The following is a 10,804-nucleotide window of genomic DNA, read 5'->3' as shown; positions in this document are numbered from 1 at the left end:
CACAGTTTGCAAACTGATGTCTGTCTTTATTCTGTGTGCCTGCTTGCATTGAGCACATCCCTCAGATATTTCACCTGTTGGTGAAGAATGCATTGTTAGAGAATGCACCCTTTAAATCGAAGGTGGTGAACCAGTCTCCTCGCTGGACCAGTTCCAGTAAATGCTAGAAGGTTAGCATTTACTGGAACATCTGTAACATCTTGTGGGCAACGTATTGGTTTGGGTTGCAGAGACCCGAAAAGGATCTGAACCCTCCGGTCGCCTTTGGAACTAGAAAGTATGTGAAGTAAAATCCCTTATTTCTGTCTCAATCACAATGTTTATTTACAATAACCTCCTGGTAGAAAACCACTGCATCACCTAAATACAATCATATGGTGCTGAGCAAACTTAACTAATTAGTTTTAGGTCACCTGAGAAAAGTCCCACATTGAAAAATAAATGTGCAGTTGAGTATATGATATAGTTAGAATATTATCACAGCCTTACCTTGCTGTAACATATCCCTTACCATTGAGGACTTTAAGTCATTATGTCAAAAACACCAGACTCCATCGTGAAAATTTGTCATTATACTCCACCGAACAGTGAAGTCAGTGGAGCAAATATTCATATAGTGTACACTTAAACTGATCTAGATTTTTGGTTTTTTTTAGGTGGCTAAAATATGTTTTGCTGCAACCCTGTCCATAGCAGTACATTGCTCAGCTTGCTGGTTAAAGACTGTTTCCCAATGAACATGTATTCTTTCCTAAACATAGCCCAAATCCTATACAGGACTATACCTATAAATAACAACAGTGTTCAGTTATTTCTCTCCTCATAAGTAATGAACAGTCCCTAACCACTGAGGGTGGCACTTGCATTAAAAGGTGGAAAACACTGTTCCATAGGGGAAAACATGTTGACACAACACCTGTGGATTAAGTTTATCAAAAACCTTAGAAAAGCAACGCTGTTCATAAAATATGCACAACAGAAACATTAATTAGTTCGCACCATTGTGTTAAACCCTATATCTATGTATAACACAGATCTGACTGAAAAATGACAAAAGACACAAACAAGTTTGCCAAATTAACATATCTCCAAAATTTAAAACAGAAACCAGTTATCTACCCGGAAGTAGCTTTTGTTGTTAGCATGACATCACGGTTATTCGGCCTATAGACCAGTCTAACCATCCTTTCCATGCTCTAGTGCAGGGATGGGGAACCTCCGGCCTCCGGGCCGGATACGGCCCGCGGAGCCGTTTTGACTGGCCCGTGGACACGGACTGGGCAGAATTTGGGCAGATGCCAGAGTGGCCGTGCAGTCTCGGGGCCGCGCACCACGCAACGTCAAAGTGAAACTGTGTCCTGCTCCAGCGCAGCGCGGAGACGGGGAGCCGCTTGCGGCCCTTGTCTCAGCGATGTCTTTGCGCCCGGTCGGAGGGGGCCAGGAGCGGACGAGGGTTTGCCCTGGTGCGGAGCAGCAGCCGGGGACAGCGACATCACAGAGAGACATCACAGAGAGATCCGATTCCCCGAGGCTCGGCTCCGGGCTGCTTCCCCGCTCCGTGGCTCAGAGCCTCTCTGTGAAGTTGCTGTCCCCGGATGCTGCTCTGTTGTCTAACCATGGAAGAATGTATTAAGACACACACACAGACCTCGAGGATATTGTATAATTTATCCATTATCTCCACCTCCGCTCCCTTCCACTGCTGGTGCTGCGCTGCAGCGCTGTGTCTGTCACCGCCTCTCCTCCATTGATTGGTCAGAAATGCTCAGATGTGAAAAAAGCAAAAAAAAATTTTTTTTTGTACAAAAGTTTCAGAGACAGTGTGCAATTGTCACAGTATGAGTTCAATAAAAAAAAAAAAAAAAACACGGATGCAGTGTGCAATAATTGCCCAGAAATTACAGTAGTTTTCCGTCAGGTCAGTGAGCAGCACGTGCTGCAGTCAGTTGGCTGGAGTCAGAGGCGGAGCTAGAGGGGAGGCCAGGGTAGCACTGGACCCCCCTGAAATCTGATTGGACCCCCCAGGTGCCACCCCAGATGATTGACATATCGCGGCACCGCACGTCTTGTCGGAAGGAGCCAGTTGCATTTTTAAATCAGTGAAGCCTATTGACTGCTAAGTCCCTCCTGTACAGTAGTTGGCGCTATGTACCACAAAGCGTTGCAATCCACGTTCATTAGGAGAAGAAGAAGAATCGCCACTGAAGCAGAGGAAGATTTGAATCTGATTTGAACTGGAGTCGGTTATCATTGCTGGAGACAGGAGATCAACAAAGTGACGAAAAAGAAGGAGACGAAGGATACCCTTCATGGACAGTGAACTCCTCGTCGTAAAGTAAGTTTTACGCTGGTGTCCTAATGAGTCACTGTTTAAAATAACTTTTGTAGATAGGAGATTTTTTTTTGTTGTTGCTACAAGCAGAGAGCCACGGCATCAAGCAAACGTTAACGTTACATCTCATGGCGTCTAGCTTCCAACAGCCGCTCAATATTAACGTCTACATTTAATTCATTTGGGTCGCTATTTATATACGTGTTTCTCCAATGATTCTAGAGGTATGAAACTGGAGAATTAGCCAGCTACCTGTTTCATGCTCTGTTGCCTTAAATGAAACGTAATGTGAACACGGTAGTTAGCCTGCTGTCAACTAGCTGAAAAGTCTGGATATTAAACTTTCGTCTATGGTGGTTTATTTGCCCTGACATTTTTTAGGCTTGAAGTAGGGATTTAATAACATTGTGTGATTATAAGTGATGCTAGGAGTAACGTTAACAAGACTGGCTTATTTTTTCATAGGGTCAGTTGAGAATGAAAAGGCAGGGGGAGAAGATTTATGACCTCTTTTTAAAGAGAACCAAGTCAGGAAAAGATGAGGCAGGCAGACAGCCAGAATTCAGGTCTGCTAGCAGCTCCCATCCTGGGACGAGTCAGGAGGAGAGAGAATCTGATGCACACAGCCCATCATCACCAGGTCAGAGCATAGAAGCAGTCACATGCTCACTTCAGTAGTAATTTTAAGTTTCCTACGCTAGTATGGAAAGTATGGAATTTGATTTTCTACATTTCCAGGTCTGTAGTAGTATGGAAAATGGAAACAATTGTATGGAAATATATTTATCTTAATACTTATCTGGGTTATCTTAAGATGTATGGGTTAATTATTTTGCATACACTACCTATCTACAATCTCCTGGAAATAATTTAGTGGCATAATGGCATACAAATTCAGAATAATGATAACAAATAATTTGCATGATGAATTGCATAATCTATTCACATGATACACATCTTATTACTCAAATGTCACAAAAAGATTTCTGTCTTTGTTACTGAGAAGTCTGGGAATTAGGGTCTGGAAATTTTAAATGTGTAGGAACCCTTAAGTTTTTTTTTTGGATATTTTGAAGTGTTGGTTACTGATGTGTGTTGTTTTTTTAATGGTGGTTGTATGTTTATTTTGCTTACACTAATATTTTTATTTTTATACAATGTAGTTCCCTTGAGGGAGGACACAGAAGACAAAGGTGGCAGCTCCCTTCCTGGGACTAGTCCGGAGAGAGAATGCACAACACAGCACAGCCCATCATCACCAGGTCAGAGCATAGACAGAAACAGTCACATGCTCAGTTCAGTAATAAAGTTTAGTTTTAGATATTTTGAAATGTTGGTTACTGATGAGTGTTGTTTTTTAATGGTGGTTGCATTTTTATTTTGATTACACTATACAATGTAGTTCCATCGAAGGAGGACACGGAGGCCTCTGAGGATGAGGATGTCAATGAGCAACAAGAGCCAGACCCAGAGACCCAGAGGACCCGGTGGTAGGTCTACTTACCTGAAACTTGCTAGTTAGCTGCAGTTATTGTCTAATAATCTTCTGGATCCCTTAACTGTGTTTTCATGACTATTTTATTTGTATTCCAGATATTTCAAGATGCAAAGAGGAGGGACCAGTTCAGCCTTGTCTGACACAATTCCCCAGAACCCAGCACGGATCAAGGAAGAGAGCATTCTGCAGTGCCTGGTACAGAGCCAATTCTTGGCTTGAATACTCAATCCTTAAAGACTCTTCCTACTGCTTTGCCTGTAGACATTTCTCCTTGCCTAATGCACCAGACTCTGCCTTTGCCCGAGTCAGGCTTCTCCAATTGGAAAAAAGCGTTGTCAAAGGAGGCTGGGTTTAAACTCCACTCAAAATCAGAAATGCATGTCAATGCAATGTACGCATGGAATCAGTGTAAAAAGGCTACTGAGATGAACACAACCATGTTAAACTCTTTGAACATGAACCGACAAAAAAAAGTGGAAGAAAATCAACAGTATGTGAAAACAATAGCAAATGTTCTTCTGTTAATGGCAACTCAAAACATTGCACAGAGAGGCCATCGGGAGTCTGAGGACTCTCACAATAAGGGGAACTTTTTGGCCATACTGGATGAAATAGCAAAACACGATAAATTCATTGAAAAGAGGCTCGATGCATGTGGCAATGCAAAATACACAAGCCACCAAATTCAAAACGAAATCCAACAGGGTTTAACTGAGATGGTCTAGACCGAAATTATCAAAGAAGTAAAAGAAAATGAAGTTTTCAGTGTGATTGCAGACGAGACAAAAGACCTCCAAAAAAAAAACCAAATGTCTATAGTTATAAGGTATTATTACAAAGGTGCCATTCATGAAAGTTTTCTGTGCTTCCAGGCAGCTAAAAGCCTTGATGCAGCAGGTCTCAGTAAATTGATTGTCAGTTGTCTAGAGAGGCATGGTCTGGACTACAGAAATAACCTTGTAGGACAAGGGTACGACGGTGCATCTGTCATGAACGGTAAACATTCTGGAGTATCTGCAAGAATTCAAAACAATGTCAGATTTGCATTTTACGTTCACTGTAATGCGCATTGTTTGAATTTAGTTCTTGTTGATGCTACAAAAGCAGTGCCTGAGGTTGTTGACTTTTTTGCACTTCTGCAGCAGCTGTATAACTTTGTGTCTGGCTCGTAGCAGCCCAGGGAGCTACATGCACTTACAGACACAAGGTGGGCCTGCAGATACACAGCGTGCCGTAATCTGAGAGACAGGCTTCCAGCAGTTCTGAGACTGTTGCAGGATCTTGCACTTGAAAGACGCTGAGAAAGGTCAGTAGAGGCGAGGGGTCTTCTTTCTCAGATAGATCTACAGTTCATAGGGCTTTTGGTTACCTTTTGTAAAGTGCTTGGTGATGCCAAATGTCTTTCTGACATGCTCCAGTCCAGCACTCTTGATCTAGCAAGGGCTGTGGATCTAGTAGGTGCCCTTACAGACACTTTCCAGGACTACAGAACTGAGAATTACTTTGATGAACTATGGAAAGAGGTTGAGGAGCTTGCTGAGCAGTGCAAAATCGGTATACAAACACACTATAAAAGACATTCTAGAATAAGCTCAAGATTTCTTGACTCACTGGTGATGAGCACTGTAGGACAGAGAAACTGTGATGATGAAGGCTTCCCCAGATCACTCTTTTATCAAGTGATTGACTGTCTCATAACTGAGCTGAAGAGGCGCTTTTCAAAGAAAAGTTGTGAGACCATGCAAGGTGTGCAGTCCCTGAACCCAAAGAGTGCAACTTTCTTAAGTGAGGAGCCTCTATTTGCCTTTGCACAGACCTTTGAGTCAGACCTCAGTGACCTCAAACATGAAGTTCACCAAACCAAGCGACTTCTAGACAGGAGAGTGAAAAGTGGATTAGACAGACCATCTACTTTGCTTGATTTCATTATGTTTCTCGAGCCTTACAAAGAGGTTTTCCATGAGATATTCAGACTTTGCAAGATTGCTGTTGTTACTCCAGTCAGCACTGCTTCCTGTGAGAGAAGCTTCTCTGCTTTAAAACTGATTAAAACTCACCTCAGAACCACCATGGCTGATGGCAGGTTAAGTCACCTTGGAACTCTCAGTATCGAGTCAAGAAGGGCATGTGCCCTCAACATGGATGACTTTGTGAAACAATTTGCGACTTCTCACCATAACCGAAGGATTATGCTTTTCTGAACCTGAAAGATAGTGTCTCTGGTCATGACTAAGCTCTTCACTATGTTCTACTTAGACCAAGGATAGTTTGGGAGTCAGACAGAACCCCTTGTCATAGTTAAAACCTGCACACTGTGTGTGTGTGTGTGTGTGTGTGTGTGTGTGTGTGAGTGTGAGAGAGAGAGATTGATGAGAGAGAGAGAGGGAGAGGGAGGGAGTGGGAGGGAGGGAGGGAGAGAGAGATATTGTGTGAGTAACTATGAATGTGTTGGTGCATTTTCACCATTTTTGTAAAAATGAGTTATTATTAATGCATTATTGAAAAATTGCCAAGTTATGTTTTACATTTTCTGCATTGTTAATAAACTGCAAATTATATATACATAAATCTCATCTCCTGTGTGCTTAGTATGTGCATTTCAACATTTGACACTCCGATTGCAATTGATAAGTCGAGAAATAAATTCATTGTTTATAGTCTGTGGACCCCCTGAAATAGCCTTGGCCACCCCCTGGCCACCCCAAGGATAAAAGTCTAGCGATCGAGTCTAGTGATCGACACTGATGACAAATGCCGCATCATGGCAACTGCCAAAAAAAGGAAAGTGGATGCAGAATGCAGCACATTTCAGGAAAAATGGACAAATGATTTTTTCTTTGTTGAAGTGAAAGGTTTGTTCCGAGGCACTGACAGTAATGAAAAAGGCCAATCTGGAACGCCATTACACGTCAAAACATGCCCATCTCCAAGAGTTGAGAGGACAAGTGCGGTTGGATAAAATAAACACACTTCGTCGGAGTTTGGAAGCTCAACAAGCAGCTTTTGCACGACCACAGACTGACAGGGACAATATTGTGCGTGCAAGTTTTGTGGTGAGTGAATTAATAGCCACAAAGCTGAAACTTTATGCCGAGGGAGAGTTTGTGAAGGAGTGCCTCGTAGCCACCGCCGAGCTGCTGGCGCCCGACAAAGTGAGAATGTTTCAAAACATCAGTTTGTCCCGACGCACCGTTGCAGACAGGATAACAGATATGGCACAAGATATTGAAAAAAACACTTAAAGTCACTGCAAAAGACTTTGTGTATTTTTCTCTGGCCTGTGATGAGACAACAGACATCACCAACACAGCACAGTTTGCCATTTTTGTGCGTGGGGTTACCGCCGAGTTTGATACGAAGGAGGAGTTGCTGTCTTTGCAAGCCATGCATGGCACTACCAAAGGCGAGGATTTGTTTAAAGAAGTCATTGTGGCCATGAAGAAGTTTGAACTGCCATTTGAAAAGTTGAGTGGCATCACCACTGATGGTGCCCTCGCGATGGTTGGCGCACAGAAAGGATTGACTGCATTAGTCAAGAAAGAAATGAGCCGTCTGAGTCTGAATCCAAGTGACTTAGTTGCATGCCACTGTATCATACATCAGGAGAGTCTGTGTGCCCAATCCCTGAAGCTAAATGATGTGATGAAAACTGTTGTGTCCACCATAAACTTCATCCAGCCTTGGTGTACTTGAAATTAAAAAAAAAACTGTCACTGTCACTGTCATGGCAGCAAAGCATCACGTTGACGCATCTAAAGTGATGCTAACACTGTTGGGATCTAAACTTGGGCAGTGGCATTCTGGTTGCTGCTGAACACCACTCTTTGAGTGGTCTGCGCTGAGGCACTGATTATATTCTTGAATGCATCCATGGAGCACACTGTTAAGTTGGCAAATCATCGTAGATTAAAAGAAAAGGGATGGCAGACAGCTTATTGTACTGCCTCATATACTGTGTAGTCCAAATGCATTTGGATAGGCACATCCTAATTGGCCAGCTACATTTATGCAAATGTCGTTGGGCAAATGTGTGCTCATGGATGGTGGAGAGTATTATCCATAGAGTCCAGTAGAGGTACCTTTTCTACTACGGCTCAATTAACTACATTACCACAGTCCATTACTACTTTTTTTCTTTTTCTCATCTGACCTTATGGCAGACACATTGCCAGTTCTTGTAAATCTCATTTAACACTCACAGTTCCTGATATAGCATGAATAGTGTTTATGTTAAAATACAGACCTCACAAATAGCACTGTGCTGGAGTGAGTAAAAATGATCAGACCAACCCATTCTCTGTATGTCAACAGAGGAGCTACATGGTGAGTGAAAAGTTTCTGCATCTCCTCTTCGAACCATGTAACTTGTGTGTTTTTTTTAACTTATGGATTTTTCTCAAACTCTAGTTGCATTGTCAAATATTACATAATTTTAGATTAAGAAAGATTACCGCTGTGTCAATAATCTGTTGAGTTGCAAAGTAAATAAACTGTTATTGACAGCAAAGACACCACACTATAGAAAGACAAAGACTATTTCTTGCCAGTAACTGATAAATTAGGTCATTACTGGCAAAATCCACAAATCATACTGGTGCATCTCTAGTAGTACTGCCATATGTAACTCTGTTGTGCTGAAAACAGTACCTGTGCCAATGTAGTAGCAGGTTTTGTGCATTTTGCATTTGAAAAGCTCCAATCCCATGATTGAGTAGATGGTGACCATAAAAAGGACCAGTAGGGTGATGTGAAAAAGAGGAAGCATCGATTTTAGAATGGAGTTCATCACCACTTGCAGGCCTACGGGGGAAAACAGGAATAATTCAAACCAATATTCCTAAGAAATGATCTGACAACACAGTGTGTATGTGTATGTGTATGTGTGTAATTGTTACTGAATAAATTAAATGCCCCTAATGTTGGTACATGACTGTAAACACCGGTATAAACCTGCATTACTACTAATAAAATATTCATACAAAGAATACCAACAATACAAATTTTAGCATTAGTGTTACTTATTACACTAATAATAAAATAACAATGATAGCAAGATCAAATTCAGTTACAGCGTGAGCAAGTTCTATAATTCAGTTTTACAAAGTATCTGATTCAAAGGCAGACCATTTACTCACTGGGTACTCCAGAGACCAGTCTAAGTGGTCGGAGAACTCTGAATGCCCGCAGAGCTTTCATGTCAAAGCCACCACCTTTTTCTCCTACTGGAGCCTCCACCCCACTGATGTGATTAATGGCATCCACAACCACAGTGAAAAGCCTGGAGAGATAAAAAAAAAAAAGAGAAGATTATGTTTTTCTAAAACTGAAATAACAAATGGTTGTTTAGCACATTTAAAGTTTTAGGAATACACAGTTGAAAGCAGTGAGAGTCTTTCTGACTATGCTTAATGACTGCTGCTTCTCCCTTGGTCAAGCTCAGTCACTTTAACTGCATCCACATTTCCATCATTGTGCATATTATCCTCAGATCTATGTTCTACCTCCTGAGGATGTGTGTGAGAAAGAAATGCAGAAAAACTACCTGCTTCATTTCATGATTTCCATCCAGAAATGAAGGTTGTTAAAGACAAATCTGGGGCAAATCTGGATTGGATTGTTCCAACCTCAACAGGTCTTACACTGCTCTTCCCCTGCTTGGCTCCAGTAACCACAAATAAAGAAAATATAGCTGAAGCATTTGGGGCTGTTTGGCTGTATCATGTTGTGGTGTTGTATATTGCTGTTTTAATGGCTGTTTTATATGTATGCATAGTTGTATGTCAGTACATGATGCATTTTAAATAGATGCATGGTTTTATGCAAGTGTACGTGACGTCACATCCTTATAGGAACATGAGGGCAATGCCTTCTGCCACTGCCTGCCTGTATGTTTTTGGCAGGTTTGTGGTTAGCTTTGCTAGTATGCCAGACAGTTGCTGTTAAATCAGGTGCACAAACCGATGAAGAGAAAAGCCGCTAATAGAATTCCATCTGAGAAAGAAAACCCAAAGAGGAAGAGATTGTGGATTTGTGCTATGACATGCCCACGTCCCCCTCTCTTTGTTTTTCTATTTTGGAGGTGCAATCTAAACATTTATTGCATGACATGAAAATTTGGTGGGTTTGTGCTGCAGCTCAAAGAAGTTTCCACTGTTGGCCACCGGCACCATGCCAGTCATGTGACTGAAAACTATGAATAGGTGCATATGTGTTTGCAGACATGCACAGTTTTGATATATGGTTTATATATTCATTTTGGTCACACTTTGTATGAAACCCATGTCTATAATGCATTATAACGCAATATAAAAACGTACTTATAATGCATCACAATGCCTCTTTAGTGCTTTATAACACAGTTATAAGCACTCATGGTCATTTAAAATGCTTTGTAAAACTAATCATAACTCATTATGATGCCAGTGTATTTAATTAATAATGAACATTTTTATTTATTTTTTACTTAGCCTTTATTTAATCCCATTGAGATCAAAGATCTCTTTTTCACAAGAGACCTGGCCAAAAGTGGCAGCAACACATAGTTACAACAACAAAAACAATCTCATACAGTACGCATTAAAAATACGACACAGTCTTGTGTCGTGCAGGCATAGGTGCACAGCAGTCATCAGCATAAAAATGAAAAGAAGAATTTGGGATATTTTGTCCGAGACAATTAATATACAAAGTAAATAGTAGTGGTCCTAAAACTGAACCTTGAGGTACTTTAGTGATAAAAATCAGAGAATTGGGTAAAAAGTTCAGTAGCCTGGGAGAAAGACAAAAGGAGCAGCTGCAAGATAAGAAAGGTGGGAAAAACGAATGAAGAGTGCAAAACCAAGGTATAATGATTAGGTATAATGATGTCGTCCAAGGTCATAGTAACTTTTTGGCATGAGGCCTTGACCAGCTGCATCTGCGCTGTGTGAGAAAAAACAGGAGGAGAAAAGTTTAACAGCACACACAGCAGAGGT

The 10,804-nt window shown here is 41.4% G+C and overlaps 1 protein-coding gene across 1 annotated transcript in view; it reads right to left on the bottom strand.

The window, feature by feature from the left end:
• LOC121950002 (dihydropyridine-sensitive L-type skeletal muscle calcium channel subunit alpha-1-like) overlaps positions 1 to 10,804 on the bottom strand; it is a 61,008-nt gene that overhangs the window by 16,625 nt on the left and 33,579 nt on the right. The window contains exons 4-5 of the mRNA XM_042495901.1: positions 8,966 to 9,108; positions 8,478 to 8,630 (exon numbers count right to left, since the gene is read on the bottom strand). Coding sequence (XP_042351835.1) covers positions 8,478 to 8,630; positions 8,966 to 9,108 — 296 coding nt within the window. The remainder of the gene's footprint in view (positions 1 to 8,477; positions 8,631 to 8,965; positions 9,109 to 10,804) is intronic.

The sequence above is a fragment of the Plectropomus leopardus genome, chromosome 2, assembly GCF_008729295.1.
Source record: "Plectropomus leopardus isolate mb chromosome 2, YSFRI_Pleo_2.0, whole genome shotgun sequence".
NCBI lineage: Eukaryota > Metazoa > Chordata > Actinopteri > Perciformes > Serranidae > Plectropomus > Plectropomus leopardus.
This window is presented reverse-complemented; position numbering and strand designations above follow the sequence as displayed.